This window comes from Chelonoidis abingdonii, chromosome 2 (genome assembly GCF_003597395.2).
Source record: "Chelonoidis abingdonii isolate Lonesome George chromosome 2, CheloAbing_2.0, whole genome shotgun sequence".
Classification (NCBI taxonomy): Eukaryota; Metazoa; Chordata; order Testudines; family Testudinidae; genus Chelonoidis; species Chelonoidis abingdonii.
The window spans coordinates 187,262,038-187,280,609 of record NC_133770.1 but is presented as its reverse complement, the minus strand read 5'-3'; the positions used below and the strand labels follow the sequence as shown (position 1 = coordinate 187,280,609).

The 18,572-nt window shown below is 40.1% G+C and overlaps 1 protein-coding gene across 1 annotated transcript in view; it reads right to left on the bottom strand.

Moving 5' to 3' along the window:
• Positions 1–246: 246 nt before the first annotated feature.
• Positions 247–18,572, bottom strand: part of RANBP9 (RAN binding protein 9) — a 66,539-nt gene continuing 48,213 nt past the window's right edge. The window contains 7 exon segments of the mRNA XM_075062014.1: positions 247–1,223; positions 2,114–2,225; positions 3,197–3,348; positions 6,524–6,645; positions 9,401–9,548; positions 11,546–11,736; positions 17,301–17,409. Coding sequence (XP_074918115.1) covers positions 1,093–1,223; positions 2,114–2,225; positions 3,197–3,348; positions 6,524–6,645; positions 9,401–9,548; positions 11,546–11,736; positions 17,301–17,409 — 965 coding nt within the window. The 3' untranslated portion in view covers positions 247–1,092.

The following is an 18,572-nucleotide window of genomic DNA, read 5'->3' as shown; positions in this document are numbered from 1 at the left end:
AAATTGTTGGCATGTTCAGCTGAAAATTCAGTCAACTAGCCCGAGCCCAAAGACTGGGGAAGCTGCAGTATATCCCAAGCAATAACAGGCAGGATTTTGCTCATGAGAAAGGAGCTTTAAGCTATTAACTTTCTACAATTACTTGATGCTTCTGCCCTGTACATAATTAAAGTGGTCAATTCACATCAGTTTCAAAAGCTAGAACAGAAAGTAGAATCAGTGTAGCATACAAATCCATGCTTCTAATATCTGTAGAAGTAAGTTTTTAATGGCTGGTTAATTATGATATCACTACATTTTATTGCAATATAGTACTCATTTAAGCACTTTTAAAAATGCAAGGTGTACAAAGATTAAATTAAGACTGTAAATTGACTAATATTTGGTTTTTATATAAATAGAGGTCGTAACCACACTGTGACATGTAATACTGTTATTATACAACAGTTAAACTGGTGAGTCTAGAACAGAAGTTGTCTGTAGTTAAACAAAGAAAGTTGAAAAGACCATGTTAAAACAAAAACTACTAAGATCAACAGATAGGGATTGTAAGTAGCAACAAACATATTCACTCAGCTCCTGAGTATTTCAAGTTTTACAGTACACATTAAAAAATATTTCTTCCCATCAACACTATATATCCAAACTGTCAGGTGTTTATGCATTTTGCAAGTTACACTGATTGAACTATGTAATAATGAAGGTGGAGGTTGGCAAGTCATCCTGCTTGAAGTTTACATCACCCACATGCTAACACATCCACAACATTTTCTATTCTTCTGCCCCACCTCAAAGTGGTAGGATTTTTGGTTTGTTTTGAACAATCATTTAAAGAATTTGTAATTGTCAATTTGGATGTCTGACATTATCAGTGATACTTTTAACTCTTAGTTGTCTAAGAGGTTAAAGATGGAAAATTTCTCCTAACGCTAAGTTAGAAAATCATTTGCATCATGCTGTAAACTAGGAAGCAACAAAGCGACAGACCGGTCCTTAGTACATAATTAAAAGATCCAAATTCCAGTCAGCAAAGCTGATCTACCTCCATGTTGAATATGCCACAATACATACTTGAGATCTTCAAATGCATAGCTAGTGTAGATAGTCTTCCACTGTGGCAAATGCACACGACCCAATTCCCGAACGCGCCATCAATCCTAGACACTGTGAAGCCTGTCCCATTGCTAGGGCAAGCGGGGGCTGCTTTGGCAGATTGTGGGTCTCTGAAAAGATTCAACAATGCAGATGTGTAATAGATCTTTAAAAATTTAGCATGTAAATCACTTTTAGGACACAGTACTAGGAATGGAGTTGGCATACTGGAACAGATTACAGATCTACCCAGTTTCACACACTGTAAGCCTTTCAACTATACAGTAACAAACTGCGAATCTGTGATTTAGGTAGGTTTGTATGTATAATGCAACATGCACATTTCATACTACTACTACTAATTGTTTGAAATCATTAATCTGTTGCATTTCCTTTGTGCATGAGGTTTTAGATATTTATCAAAGATAAGTCTTGCTGTATAATGAACTGTGGTTGCCCGTAAGCCATTATTTACCAAGTTACCACAGAATGGCTTCTGATATTGCAGCATTGCCTATACATGAAATAACTGCATTGCGATCATCAACTTGTACTGTAATAATCTGAAAAACTGCTGACTTTCACTATTAAAGGCGTATATACTCTGGTACTCTCTCAGCTCTGAGAGAAGCAAAGCAATATAGTTATGGCACTAATAACCATGAATGAGGACTTCGACCCCAATACCAGGGTTTTATGATAAATTATTGCAAAAGCAATATCACAGAATTTTATTCTGTTGTTTCTCTTCTGCAATGCACTGTCCGTAATTCACGGGGCTGATGTAATCTGTTCAGTTTTGGGGTTGTCCGTTGTGCCAGGGTCTTCACCACTCAAGTCTGTCATAACTCTGGTTTGCGGATTTTGTCTCAGTTTATTTCAGGTACAGTGATTATTCAACTCTACCTATTGCAGAATACACAGTCCTTCGCAAAAGTTTAGGGAATGCAATGTCATTTGTGCTTACAAGCACCAATTGCCTAAACAAACATGCCAAGAAGCAAAAAACACACATACTTACCTAGTATTGCACTATTAAGTACAGAGCACACAGGTTCTCTCTGTATTGGATCAAGCTGGTTTCCAACTGGACTGCTCCAAGGATCCGAATATGCAAGTAAACTGAATGCATCCTGTTAGAAAACAAAACTTGAACACTAATCTTCCATCTAAAACTCACACGCTAGATCCAGTTAGTACTGACATAAAAGCTCTTTTCTCATTCATTCTAATCTAGAACTAAAATTTAGCTGTCTGCCATAAGAGGCTGCAAATGCACTTTGTTAATAAATCAACATACAGAGATACCCTATGATATGGGCATGTGCCCAATACTGTAGTTAAGAAAACTCAGCTCATGCCATTTAGCCAAGCAACCTGCAACTTCATTATATTAGAAAAACCTAAAAAAGTTATTTTCAGTGTGTGAAACGGACTTAGATAAGTATTTGGTGACAAGGAGAGCAAAAGAGGTTTAAAAACTCTATTTATAATACAGTGCTTGTTTCAGCTAGCAAAACTCAATATGGTTTTTGTATGGGAATTATTTTCCACCAGTCTCATGTAACAATAAAAAGCAGATGGAGAAATAAGGGGAAAAAAAAACCTGACAAAAAGTTTCTCTCTATGCTTCCCACCCACCCAAAGAGAGAGAACATTTCACACACATGTATTCTCCCTTGATAGAGCACTCTGTGTTCTGCTGCTTCACTGGGTCCAATATTTACCCTACCGGAACTCAAAATGGCACATATGTAGTCCACATTCTAGATTTACTGGGAGGCAACTATGTGATTTATTGTATTTGAGGAAGAGACTATGTGCCTTGTATTTTTAAATCTAGGAGTTTTTTAAAAAGAATTTTTAACGTTTGTCACTTACCCTATTGCCAGAGTAATGTTCACCTTATATATTCAGACTATAAAACTGCTGTACAGAAGATGGGAAGCCATGCTCCTCAGAACAGAAAAATATTGCAATAGCTCTTATTTTCATGAAGAAAAAAAAAAGGGCAAAAAACTAGCTTTGGTAAATGCAGCAGATATTACAAAATTCCATTTGGAAGTGTAGTCACCAAAAACACGAAGGTAAAATATTGCCATACCTTTAGCATTTTCTTATTTGTTGTGTTTTTGCCACATTCTCTCCTTAGTTGTTCACTCATTGCCTGCAATTCTCTTCCAAAATGGATCATTCTTTCAATGGCCGCTTGGCTACCTCCACATAACTGACGTCTTAACTGACTTGAGTCAACTTCTGTAAGAATGACAAACCATCATCACTAATACAGTATGGCAGTACAAATGTACCGTACTAGTAAGTTTCTGCCAACGGATTAATTCATGTAATCAGGAGCAAATATGCGATATCTCAGAATGAAAGCAATTCAGGAGCAGGATTCTTGGCACACTGTGCCTGGTGTACAATACACAGCTGTGGAGCTATTTAAATAATTACTAAAGTCTCTACCTACAGAAATGGCATTAGTTTAACAGATTTAATTAAAATGCCCTAAAACTTCATGCATCTGGTTCAAAGACACATTTAGTTAAACTGGTGCAACACTGCAAAGACCAAGCCTAATGAGGAAGCCTATTCTCTACTGGGGGCAGGGGAACAATTCTAGTTGCCTGTTCACATTAGCATCCAAATTACAAATTCTGAACCGTCAAAACAAGGAGGTTAACAGATCAGACAATGCTACAGAGCTAACCCCAGAAACGTACTTTATGTCTGCAAGTCCACTGTCACTTCATAGTTATTAGGAATCAACAGGACCCTTGGGGAAAAAGCTAAAAATATTACAGCAGGCATAAATGTCAACTAATCTTAGGTCTCAGATCATAAAAGGGCACGGGCTAAAAACGAGGTTTTTTTTAAATCTTATTTGAGCATTAAAAATTGGCACAATTACAGGTGATAGTACTTCCCACTTCTTATATTTTCCACCAAAGGATTTCAAAGCACTTTATGAACATTAATCAATTTCAACATGTTATGAGATTAGTGTTATCCCTATTTTTACAGATAAAGAACCTAAGGTACGGAGAAGTTAGTTGACTTACCAAGATTACAGGGGTGGCTATGGAACAGAATTAGGATTTCCAACTCTGACTTGTGCTTTAGCCACAAAGCCATCCTCCCTATCCCTTTAAAACTAGTCTAGTCTGTACATAATTTGCTTGTGATAATAGTCTAGCTTTTAACAGTGTCCAGCAAATTATAAGAGTCATTTTTACCACAATTATCTTACGTAAGTGAACTGTCACCTCCAAAACAGATCTCTGGTTACTTCAATCACATACTCATGTATACATTACTCTACAGAGAAATTGGAAAGAGTTCAAAAAACAAAATATCATAAAATAGTTCTCAAACTGTGGGGTGTAAAGTATTCTGGGTAGTCCAAGAAGCCACATTTCTTTTACAGAAGTGAAACCCCCACGAGTCTTGAAGCAGCGATGTCTGTTGCTAGCTGGAGCCCAGTCTAAGACTTCATTTTCCAGAGGCTGTAAACAACTAAATTAAAAAAAAAGCAACTCTGTGCCCTGTGCAGCTGTTTCACGTCTATCACAGAAAGCCTCTGTGGAAAAGGCTGCAAGAGAGTAAAGAAGTGGTTTTTCGAACACAAACCAGATCTTGTTATTCAGTTTCAGCAATGTAATATACAGAGTAAGACTGAGAATTCAGATGACTCTTTCAGTACTTGGAACAGAAGTACTGTGTTAGTTTACTAGGGAAGCTGCAGAACAGCACTAGTGTATGCTCTGAGACTGGAGCAGTTTCACAGATCTTTTTAAGAACTGTTTTACTCTGAAAGTCTACAAAAAAAATTCATGTTTGTCTCATTTTAAGTTTTAAAAAATGTTTTTTTCCAACACGCAGCCCTGCAAATACAGGAATTGACTGTCAAACTGGATTCTCTCTGTCTCACACAGGAGTATGACAGATTTAGTGAGGCCAAATTATGGCCTATTTACACCAGTGTAACCCTCAATGCCTTCAGCACGGTTGCACAGGTACATTTGATAGGACCTATAATTAAAATTTAGTTAACTACTTCCTCTTAGCTGTGCTGTCTCTAAAAGAAGCTGTTAAACTTACATGTCACTCAAGTCAACAGGTATGAGTGCACACAAACAGATCTGATGAGGAGTAAGAAAGATTAGGCCATTTTTACATAGTTACTTTTTAACATAGGACTAAAAGTCAAATGTGGAAAATACGAAATTTCTCTTTTGTGGAAAGCAGAACCATTTCAATCTCATCAACCCTTCCTGTTTTTGTCCATAGAGAAAAGAAGATTGTCCTAAAACATCTCCTGAATTCTTTACTGTAGGACATTTTGGGGACCCCATCCTAAAATAAATCTTTCCTAAACCCCCTCTTGGCCTTCAAACCACCAACAACCACCACCTCTCCAAGCTCATCAAATGCAAGCTGCCCACATACCAGGAGACACCAACTCAAAGGAGCACCAGAACAAAATGCAAAACCTGCAAACATATCCCCACTGCTACAATCATCAATATACCTTTCCATACCTATGGGTCTCTACACATGCTTATCAAAACGTGGTATACCTCATCCAGTGCACCAAATGCCCCAGTAACAACTACGTGGGTGAAACCTCAGACAATCACTACACTCTCGAATGAACTCTCACAAGCATAATGATAAAAGACAGACACCATATCACCTGTGGGTGAACACTTAGAGCTCCCTCTCTCAGTCCTTATCCTCCAAGGCAACCTGGACAACAGTTTTAAAGACAAGCCTGGGAGCTTATATTCATTACTCTGCTAGACACTAAAAATCATGGACAGAACAGAGTCACTAGATTTATGGCTTATTACAACAATCTGTAATCCACTAAACAACCTCTCTCCTCCTGCCTCTCACTTCCATTTCTCTCTGTGAGAGGTATCAAAAGGCCACCTCATCACGAATGGTCCCTTGAAATGTGTGTTAACTACTCATGCTAAACAAACTGTTCAAATCTTGTAGTTTCCCAGACCTGAAGAAGAGCTCTTTGAAAGCTTGTCTCTTACCAACAGAAGTTGGTCCAATAACAGATATTGGTTATAATGCTATCAATGAGTATTGAGTTTTCAGGGGAAAAAATTAGTGCTAACATCAATGAACTAAGCAAAAAGCATGATGGTTTCCAACTGAAGTTGTGTGCCGGTTATTTGATTTTTTTTTTTTTTTTAGAAGTATCTATTACAATATTCCCCTCTCCCCTGCTTGTTTTCAGATTAACATCATGCCAGATAGAGTTACAAGAGTTACATATAGTACAATACTAGCAAAATGGGAAGTTAAGATTTCAGTTAAGTCACTAATTTTCAATTTGGGAAGCATTGCAAGTAAAAACATAACCTTGTTGCCATCACTTTTTATTAAAAATGTAAGAAATATCACTGCAGACCCATTTCTGTGTCACATTCTTCCATTTCGTGATCATGTTTAGAACTACCATTTAGGAAGCCATTGGATGAAGTCTCTGCAACTCCATTGGAGTAGTGATCTGTTTCCATGTCTACATCACTGCTGAGAAAGAGGGGGAAAAAAACATATCACTAACTTCAAAAACACTTTGGTTTGCTTCTCCACTTTACAGTTTCACCGTAACAATTTCCTGTCTGCCCTAGTCAAAATATCACCTTTTAAATAATATCACATTGGATCAGTAATAATTAAACCACAGATTTATTCACAACTAACTACACAGGCATCAGGGATTTTGGATTGCCCCAACCCAACAGCCAATGTGAAATACATTAACACTCAGCATGAGGTAGTACAGATCTCTGGTGCTAAGAGATGTGAAAAGTTAATTTTACTATTTTGTTGAAATTTGTTAAAATACATGTTACTACATATAGCTAATTTAGAGATAATTATCAGAGATCCTAGTTTTTCTTGGTAAAAAAAGATCTTGGATAAAAATAATCCCTTTTTCCGCAATTAAAATGAAAGGCTGACCTTTAGTTTCTCTAGCCATAATATTATGTAAATTCAATATGTTTTATTGATACAGTGGAACCCTGTTTACCCAATCTAATTGGGACCGGGGCCAGATCAGATAATCAAAACTTTGGATAATCCAGAAAGCTTCAGCCCGGTTAACGGTCTCTGGTGAAACCAGAGCCCTTCAGCCCCACTTTGGTTTATATGAAGAGCTGGATAATGGAGGCTTGGGTAAACGGGGTTCTACTGTATGTTTTTATTTTTTCACAAAATGTAAAAAACTAAAGATTCATTGTAAAAATGCAAATTCCTTATTTTTTTGTGGCAAACTGATTTCTAGGATCCCTGATAATTATACACAGAAATTCCAATGTGAGTTCTGTGCTTGGTCACAAGCAGTAGGAAGTATACTTCAACTGCTGAGCAAATCTGCTATCCTGGTTCTCTATTTTATTTTTTACACCAAAGGGCAAGCAAAGCATGAAGCTTATTTGGAGAACACCAGCTTTAGGTAAAACAATGCAGTTCTTTCAGCAAGTTTCAGTCCATAGATTATTCACTCAGACTGGAAAGCAATACCAGGAATAAGATGAAGGGCAGAGGAACAGGATTGGGGAAAGAACCAAAACCCAGTCAGCCAAAGCAGGCACAAGACACAAAAGAATCTGGTTCGGAAAACACACGGCGCACAAGCCTGAATGACAAATCTCTGTTCATGGCACTGGACTAAAGCACTCTTTGGAAGCTGCATGTGCTCTGGTTGAACAGAGTGCCTTCAAGGGCTGGAGCCTCCGACCGACCCATATTTTTAATGTATTTAGGCGATGCAACATTTAAATGATGTAGGAGCCTAAATCTCATTTTCAAAAGGAATTTAGGCACTTAGAAGACACCAACAGGCAATGCCTTTAAAAATATGGGCCACAGTAACCGCATACTCCAGCTCATTCTATTACCAGTTATGAAAAGCACCATTTAAAGATGCACTTCCTCTCAGCCATTGCTTTTAAGGCTAAAAGAAATCCAGTTTACAACTAATTTCACTACTAGGGAATATTCAGCACCTTTTTAAACATCAGGAGAAAAAGGCCCCTTGTAAATGATGAGCTGTAGTGCATGTTACAAAAAGCTTCAAAAGGTGGGTTGAAGTTCATGGAGCCCTTTGGCAGAGAGAACTGCTAAGACAAAACACTTCTTGAAACAAAGACATGTTTTTGGAACCTCATCTGTTTATGCTAATTTTTTAATTTCTGGAGAAGGGACCAGAAACCATAATTGTATTAAAAAGGCAAGAAAGCAACAGGGCAGTCGGCAATATATCTTCAATGCCTGCACACAAATGCAAGGAGCATGCGGAACAAGCAGGATGAAGTGGAGGTCATGGTATATGAAGAAAATTATGACTTAATTGGCATTACGAAACTTGGTGTAACAACTTCCAGAATTGGAATACTAGCTCTGAGGGATATAGCTTGTTCAGAAAAAACAGGTACCACTGAGGGAAAAAAGTTTTGGCGACTATATGCAGGGCACGCACACATCTAACATGAAATGGACATGTGCAAGCACTGGAAGTAGTCGTTCCATGTTTGCCATCATAACTGTTTCGAAAGTAAATGCTTCCCCTCCACCTGCTAGGTCCGTAAACTCTTCCTGCACTCTCAAGTCTGGTTCTGTCCATCTCACCCAGCACCACCAATCAACATTTTACAGGCCAAATTAGGCTCGGTTATACCTATGCTATCTATCATTTTAGCATTACCACCTCTGACATACACAAACCCATTAAAAGCAAAGGGGTCGCACACATCTAGTGCTTAGAGCAAGCCATTGTGGTTATGTACTTCACATACAAGAGAATCCACATTTCACTCAATCTTATCTGCATACAATGAATAAAAAGCAGTGAATACATTTGTCACTGAAGTCCTCACACATGATTCTGAATAAGCACCAGACCAGAAGATGAAGGGAGAAGTGTGACGACCAGAAGAAGCTGGTCTGAGAACAAAAGCTGATGATGTCTCTAATGTCACAGTTAAAATAATTTGCCTTTTCCCAATTTACTCATTTAACAGAACAGTGTGTATGTACTATTGTACTGAGTCTTAAAGGTGAAAGTATCACAATACATTTAATGAAAAATATGAGAAAATAATTCCAACCCCCTCACCCCATCCCATTTTATCAACTATTAGTGAGTACTCAAAAACCCAGGCTATGCCTGGGGCCTAAAAACCCATATAAAAATTGTTCTCTGCAGTGCAAAATAAAGATGTTTATGACAAAAACTAGCATCATGGTGGATCAGACATCTGTTTGGGAGATTACTCACCTGGTGAAGCTGTTAACTTGCTGTGATCTTGATACATTTATATTGTTGAGTTCAGGTACATTCAAACTTGTGGACTGGTGTTTAATATGACAGTAAGACTGATGTGCTTTGTTTGATATTACTCCATTACTGCAACTACTTTCAAAACCTAAACAAAAGAATATTTCAGTAATCTCAGGTCAGTTACAAATCGTGAAATAAAGATAAGATTGATTTGTTCATGTACAGTAGGTTTATCAAATAATTCCACACACCTAGCTTCCACTCCTCAAGCCCTTGAAACACATTTAAGGCTTTCAGTAAAGAGGCCAGGTAATAAAATTAACTAGCAAATAAGAACAGCAGCTTACATTTTCAGTTCACTAGCAAAAGTTCCCAGTGAAATACACAAGTCAGAGGAACTACAAACCTTTTTCTTGGAACATACCATTCAGAAAGTATCTGAAAACCCTGAGTGGGCTAGTGTCTGCCTTGGTTTTTAATGGCTACTCTTTATCTTAATTGGCTTTGTATAATAGCTGTTACAAACACTTATTTTTATGTTAGTTTTCATATGTAAGTTCAGTAATTTGAAGGTATATTCAATATTATCAGCTAAACAAATGATTAATGAGGATCAAAATTTGATGGAAAATTACAGTTTGCTAAACCGCAGAACATCTGGTTAAACATCACTCCAGCCTGATGTACTACTCTTTCCCGCTAACACCTCATCCCTCCCCGGTAATATTTAATTGAGGAAAGCTGTAATTTAAAAGCAGACACATTAAATGTGTACTAATTTGATACTTTATTTTATCAAGTCCTGAAAACTGGAGCTCCATATATTCTACTGTAGTAATAGATCACAAGCACTTGCAATCTGCCATTCAATAAATCCATCAGCCACTAATATACAACTTTGCATAGATTTATTATTATTAGGTGTGGCTTTATCTTCAAAACAATAGAAAGTCAATGTTTGGGGAGATTTTTCTGCATCACATCCTACTACACTTTCAAAGGTGAAGATAGGAGAAACAGGATACAAGTTATAAATACCTTCTATTTGAATATTATAATAGCTACATGTTTAACTTTTCATAAGGTCTTCGGTCCCTTCCCCACGACAGCCGTTGCCTTTCCAGCAGCAGTGTCCCCCACACTGGCCACTTAACTCTCACTTTCTACTTAAGGAAAACTAGACTGAAGACAAGAAGTTGTCCTCAATTTAGATTTTATAACAGAATTGAACTGAAAGTGGACAGAGGGACACCAACTACTGCTGAAAGAGGACTGGGTTCAGTGAAGATACACAAAACTTCCACTCTCTTTCAAAGAGCCTAATCTCTCCCTCTATCCAACCCACTTGCACTTTAAAAGCTAATCCTCCCCTCAAATATTTATTATTACTTAAACTGAATTGGAAGCCTTGAAATATTCAAGTCTTTCTTTTAAGTTAAAGGTTTGCTTAAGACAGCCTGATCGCCCTCAGCAGAACTGAGCAGCATCAACTGAAGTTTGGTTGTCAGCAGAAAGTCAGAAACTGACCTGCCTGACCACCAACCCCTAATACCAGCACAGCACTGCTCTGGGACTCCTTACCAGTCATTGTCTGTTCTCTATGCCCTATCATCCATGCTCATTCCTAGGCTGAAGGAGATGGTAGCTTCTGGTCATGTCAGATCAAATGGGGCACTATGGGAGAGGTGGAATACAGTGAGTCCCCTGCCAAGGGAAAAGCAGTGCCATTTGGGATTCACTCAAGTCCCACCCTGGAATCACCTCCAAGCAGCTAACCACATACTAGATGCCAAAAACCACCCTACTACACAGAAGACTTCCCAAGATATTTGGAACCAGTCCCCAAGTGACATACACCATGGTATTAGCTGGCTGCCCAAGCCTTTACTTTCACCTAGCTGGATTTATACTTTGATGACTGGACCTCAGCTATGCACTGTTTCCAGTTGGCAAATGACTGACATCACCAAAACCAGCCAATTGATGAGTACAAACTTCCCTCTGGGTAACTAATTCAGTATGTTAAACTAGAAAACAGAAATCCTTAATATGCAAATCTGACAGGTCTGTAATTCTTTCTTGACATTCAGAATTGAAGAAAGAGCTCAGTATAGTGTGGGGTTTTCCCCTAGTTTGACTCACCAGAAAAGTGTGTGCTGCTTCCTTTGCTCACTGCTAAACTGTGTATATTCATTCCATGGCTGGGGCTCATGCTAGGACTACTAAATGATCGAGGGCTTACAGGGTAACTATCTTGTGATTTTGGACTATGGCCGCCCAGACATCGCACTTCACTGTCTGTACCATTCACCATTTCTATAAACTGGCGCACCCTAAACAATTAAGAGAGACAACATTATTTTAGGGAGAAGACATGCCACTTCAGAATTTCAGATAAATTACTTCTACTTGCACTGAATGTTTAACTCTTGAAAACAAAGTTTTACTCACTGACAAAGCATTCAATGTCAGAGATTTAGGCCTGGTCTATACTTAAAAACTAGATCAACCTAGCTACACTACCAATGGCTGTGAAAAATTTCACATTCTGAGAGCCATAGTTAGGTCGATCTAACCATCAGTGTAGAACTCTTCTGTTGGCCTAGCTACTGCTTCTCAGAGGTTGATTAACCACACTGATGAAAAAAACCCTTTGTCAATGTAAGAAGTGCCTACACTACAGTGCTACAATGTAATAGCTTCAGCTGTATCAGTGTAGCGCACGTAAGTGTAGGTATATTCTCAATCTTCAGATTGTGAGGTTACAGTATCCAATCAGAACGTAACCACAAGAGAACAAATAAACTGATTTGTGGGGAGGACCTGGAAAAGCAAGAACCTTATCCTGCAAGATTAAATTTTGACTATCAATAGTCTTTTAAAAAGGAAAATTTAGACATATTAAATGTTCTATTTTAAATTAAACTTTTTTCTCAGAAAGAGAAGGGTTTTCACCTTGTGCAGTAACTCAGGTTCTTCGAGATGGTTGTCCCTGTGGGTGCTCTACTTTAGGTACTTGATGCCCTGTGCTCGTAATCTAAGATTTGTGGTAGCAGTCCCTGGTTGGGCTGCGCATGCACCAGAGCTGTCTCACGCTGCTCTGATCAGTTACATAGCGGTGTGCAGCCAACTGCCCCAGTTCCTTCTCTACCTGAGAGAACTGGCCTGAAACTCCGAAGTAGAGGGGAGGAGGGAGGATAGTGGAGCACCCACAGGGACAGCCATCTCCAAGAACCTCAGTTACTGCACAAAGTATCTTCTTCAAAGAGTGTCCCTGGGAGTGCTCCACTTTAGGTGATTGTTAAGCAGTGCCCCTGAGTGGAGAGGAGGGGCTTCAGAGTTGGTCTACAGACGGTGGATAACACCGTGAGTGCAAAGTGGAGCATCGGATGCTGATTGTTGTTCTAAGGCATAGTGTTTAGTGAAAGTACGGACTGATGCCCAGGTAGCTGCTCTGCAAACGTCAGTGATAGGGACGTTACTGAGAAAAGCCATAGATGCTGCTAGTGCCCTGATGGAGTGTGTGCAAACTCCCAGTGGATATTGTAGATTGTGGTTTTGGTAGCACAAATGGATATATCCTGCCATCCATTTGGATAGTCTCTCTTTTAACATGGTTTGACCCATCAAGCGTTCTGTTATGGAAACAAATAGTCTAGACGATTTTCTAAAATGTTTTTGTCCTTTCAGTGTAGAAAGCTAATGCTCTGCGACCATGCAATGTGTCGAGTGAGGCCTCCTTCCCGTCCGCATGTGGCTTAGGAAAAAATACAGGTAAGTAAATGGATTTCTTTAAATGAAAGGGGGAAGCAACTTTGGGTATAAACTTCAGATGCGGTTGTAGGATTGCTTTCTTTAAAGCCTGTTGTATAAGGTGGGTGTTCCATTAGGGCACCTAAATCTCCCACCTGTCTGGCGGATGTGATGGCAATGAGGAAAGCCACCTTCATGGATAAGTGCAACAAAGAGCAAGTTGCAAGGGATTCAAACGGCCTTCCCATCAGTCCACACAGAATGAGGTTGAGGTCCCACATGGGTGTAGTTCCTTATTATGGGATAAGTGTTTTCAGTGCCTTTAAGGAAGTGTTTAATCGTCAGGTGAGCAAATATAGTGACACTGTCCACCTTGTCGTGGAAGGAGGTAATAGCAGCCAAGTGTACTCTCATGGAGCTTGGGGATAGCCCCAATTTTTTAAGTCCTAGTATAAAGTCCAGGATCCTCAGTAGGGGGGACGATTGTGGCAAGATTTGTTTATCTGGGCAACAGGTGCAGAATCGTTTCCACTTATGGATATATGTGTTTCTTGTACTTTGTCTCTCACTGCTCAGTAATATATCTTACTTCCTTAGAACAGGCCTTCTCGACCTCAGTCAGCCACGGAGTACTGCGAGGTTGGGGTGACAGAGGCATCCCATATCTTGTGATAGAAGGTGAGGTACTAAGGAAAGGGTTCAAGGCAGTTTCACTGCCATTTGGCACAAGTATGGGAACCACGTTTGTGCACTACGAGAATGACCCTGGATTTGTCCTGCTTGATCTTGTGACCGACGGCTTAGGAGTGGGGTCTTAAGAAATGCATACATAAGTGGTGCCTCCCATTTTATGAGGAGAGTGTCGGCTAGGGAGTGGTGTCCAAATCCCACTCTGGAGCAATATTGTGGGTATTTGGCATTATAGAGCTGTTGCAAATAGATCTATGGTAGGGAACCGCCATAGTTTGAATATGAATTTGAGAATTCCAGGATCCATCCTCCACTCATGGCTTTGTGAGAAATCCCTGCTTAGTACATCCGCCATTGTAGTCTAACATCCTGGCAGATCGGATGCCCATGTCAATATGTTGTTGGTGATGCACCAATTCCAAAGGCATATCGCCTCTGTGCATAGGGAGTATAATCGTGCTCCCCATTGGCCGTTTATAGAAAATATGCATGCTAAATTGTCTCTGAGGATCTTGATTTATTGTTCTTGATTAGAGGAAGAAAGTACTCGCATGCATTTTGGACTGCCCTTAGCTCCAGTAAGTTTATGAGCTAAGGGCAATCTCTGATTGTAAAACCTGCCTTGTTTCTTTTTGTTTGCAGGTAAGTAAATGCCAACGGTTTTTAAGGTCGCCCTTGAGTCTTTTAGGGTGTGTAATGAAACATCGGTTTTGTCTGCAAATAATTTCTGCCCCTCGAAAGGTAAATCCTCAACCATTGCCTAGATCTCCCTTGGGAACCTGGAGAGGTGGAGCCATATTGCATGGCGCATAACCACGGATGTCATGATGGATCATGCGGTTGTGTCTTCCAAGTCAAGGGAAGGCTGTCCTGGAGATGAGACCCCCTTCAGAAATGTTTACCTTCTACTGTTTTTTTTGTTTGTTTTTTTTTTTGACATCTTGTAAATTTTCAATAGAAGTCGACCTTTGGAGAACAGATTGTGTGTATATTTGGCTAGCAGGGCAGAATAGTTAGTTATGCGGAACTGAAGCATAGCTGAGGAATAAGCTTTCTGCCTGAAAAGGTCTAGCCTGTTCCAGTCCTTATTGTATGGGGTCTTTCGAGACTGGCGTTGTTTGACCCCTTCACTACTAGGGAGTTTGGTGTAGGGTGTGTAAATAGGAACTCAGCCCCTTTTGCTGGCACATAATATTTCTTGTCGGATCTTTTACATGTGGGTGGCGCTGAAGCAGGTGTCCGCTGGATTATTTTTGCAGGCTCCATGATTGCATCACTAATTGGCAGAGCTATCTTTGCCGATGGGGATGCCTGTAGTATGTCTGAGATTGTGTTGGGCTTCTGGTAGCTGAGCCAACGAAATGTCCAGAGATTCAGCAAATCCTTTGAAGCAGTCCTGAAAGGATTTGAAATCATCCCCCATGGTGGAAGGTGGTGGCATTATGATTTCGTCCAGTGATGAAGATGAGAGCTGAGTAGGTGGCGAAGTGTCATGTTCGGCTGTGTTCTCAGATTCCTCAGTGTCATCTTCTGTTTCTGAGGGTGCCTGGACAGTTGAAGGGTACAAGGCTAGGGGACCTAGGCAGGCTAGGAGGCCTGCAGTTGGACTCTATACACGCCCCAAGATCCCAGTATGACCATTTAGCTGGGAATGATATGGGGGGGGGTGCCCATGGGTGACCATATCATCCTCGTATATCTGCAGATGGTTGGTGATGAAATGGTCATGGCTTGGGTGAGGAGTGGCGAGGAGTATATATTGCTGCCTTGTCCTTTTCTTCCTCATCACTGGAGATTGGGGGGAAGGAGGGAGTGTGGGCTGATCTGCAGGTAGTAGTCAGCTGGCTTGATACCAATCTGGATGGGTACCCTTGGTGCCAAGTAGAGGAGATTCAGGTGTTAAGATCACTATCTGGTCCGCATGCCTCATGAACTGCGGAGGAAACATGAGTCTCGGTGCCAAAGACGGAATGGTGGACAGCCCAGGAGCATGAGTTGAAGCTGCTAGTGCTAAGGATTTAGAGCTGTACAGCACAGGTACAGCAGGTGGTGCCATTGTACTGCTCAGTGCAGAGATCTTCAGTTCCATGAGTGCTGTTATGTTTCACTTTATTGTGTAAACCTCCATTAGAGCTTGCACACATAGGGTCTTTAGCTCTTCAGGAACTCTCGGGGCCAGATGTTCCTGGTGCCTCATGGTCCGGCACACTCAGTGCCATTGATACCACGGCAAATTTTTCAGTTGGGAATCAGTTTCTTTTTAGACGCTTCTCAGTGCGGAGATGTCTGTGACTGCTTTTTGGTAGCCTTTCTAGGAGTAGGCTCCTTGGCAGCCATTGTTGAAGTGGAGCCCATGTCAGAGACTGGCAACTGTTGGCCAGTGGGTGACCTGGACTAAGGGATCAGAGGTTGGCCTAAGGGATTTCTTCATCATAAGAAGCTTAAATTGGAGATCCCTGTCTTTTCTTGTCCTAGCTATCAGTTTACTCAAAAATACCCACACTGTAGAAATGTGCATCTCACCAAGGCAGCGGACACACTGAGCGTGACCAGCAGAGGCCAGTATGGAGGGAGTGCAAGTCAGGCAGTGTTTAAAGCCATGTTAGCTGGGCATGCCTGAGGGAGTCTCTTTCTTAGAGAAAAATATACGGGTAAACCCTGTTTGAGGCTAAGGCTGTACAACTGCCAGAGAGGCAGGGGTACATAGGAAAGGTAAAGGAAAAAAAAATATTTTTTCAATTTTAAAGGAATTAGAGTAAGGAAAGTGTTAATTTAGTTGTAGTTAGCTTCCCTAAAACTATCACTATGAACTATTTATTATAAATTTTATTGAGGTAAGAGAGGGCACCGCTGATTGCTCCGACTCAAGCCAAAGGCAGTAGAGAAGGAATTGGGGGATGGTTGGCTGCACACCACTATGTAACTGCTTGGAGCGGTGTGAGATGACTACAGCGCATGTGCAGCCCAACTGGGCACTGCTACCACAAATCTCTGATTACAAGCACAGTGTGTCAAGACACCTAAAGTGGAGCATCCACAGAGACACTTCTTGAAGAATCTACCATTTCCCTCAAAGTCAATGAGGAAAGAGGACTCAGTGTCTGGAACTAATAAGTATAAAGTGACAAAAGAAAGTTTAACATTAAACATTCATAATGGAAAACAGTTCCAAAAAATTAAAGAACACACAGATTTAGATGAAAACTCAGATTCTGGAAAACAATTTTACAGCAAGAAACAAATTATGTCCACAGAGCTGCAGAATACAAAGGATCCTGATGACATACTAGTTATTTGATCTAAAAGATACATATAGCACACAGAAAAGTTAACTAAATAAGCAGTTTTTAAATTCAACAGAATTTTTAGAGCTTTCACAGGAACAAATTAATTATGTAATATCTCCTAAGACTACACAGTTCTCTATAGACAGCTGCATAACTCGAAGACTCACTTTAATGCAAATAAGAGATTAGGATTTCTTTCTAGTAAACTTGGATACAACTGTTGTGTTGTTTCAATGGCTTCTCCCATTCTTCCTGCTAAAACCAATTTTTGAATTCCTGTCCACCAAAGCACAAAAAAGTAAGGTTAAAACTTACAGGTTAAGGATTCATATACATTAACTATTAAAAATACCACCAACATGAATCAATAGGATTTTACCCCAAAAAATCATGGAAAGAAGAAATGGGTTGGTTTCCTTGGAAATTCTGAGATATTTTAAGAGTTGTATTTATTTTACAGATATTTATATAAGCATTATATACATTATATATTGCCAGCTGCTTTGCAAACACACTGACTTACCACTTACTCAAATAGCTCATTTAAAGGAAGATTAAAAAATTAAGCCAGAGGGATAGCTCAGTGGTTTGAGTATTGGCCTACTAAACCCAGGGTTGCAAGTTCAATCCTTGAGGGGGCCACTTAGGGATCTGGGGCAAAATCAGTACTTAGTCCTGCTAGTGAAGGCAGGGGGCTGGACTCTAACCTTTCGGGGCCCCTTCCAGCCTGAGATAGAATGTAAGAGATATACCTAAGACACTGTTTTATTTTATTTTTAACTGATATATCTTCATAAAGTATGTCCACACTACACTACTGTCATTTGCAAGACCAGGAATACCAGGCTATATCTAGCTCATAAAGGCTATATCTAAATTAAGAAAAATGGTCAAGTTTTAGATTGTGTTTAGTTAATATGCTAGCTAAGCCCAACGTAAATATGACCTCTCGCCTAATGAAAATCAGAGTAACACCTTAACTTAATTTTCACCTACCTACTTTATAGCTTAAGCTCCTGACTAGATTGCAACTCATCCTGCTAGAACTGAACTAAAAGTGTTGAACTTTTCCAAGTGTAAGCCTGACAAACTCAATCTGCAGCTAAACAGCACCTGCTAGCTAAGCTTCTTCCACTTTTCCTACTCAAGGCAAAAATCTATGTCTGTGGTCCCATTCAAGTTAACTGACTGACAATCAACTCTGGCTTACTAATGTGATTGTCAGCATTAGTCTAGACCAGTGGTGGGCAACCTGCAGCCTGTCACAGTAATCTGCCTGCAGGCCACAAGACAGTTTGTTTACAGCTCCCAATGACCGTGGTTCGCCATTCCCAGCCAATGGGAGCTGCGCAATCCACAGAGACGTGCTGGCCACCACTTCCCGCAGCTCCCATTGACCGGAAACGGCAAACCACAGCCACTGCGAGCTATGGGCAGCA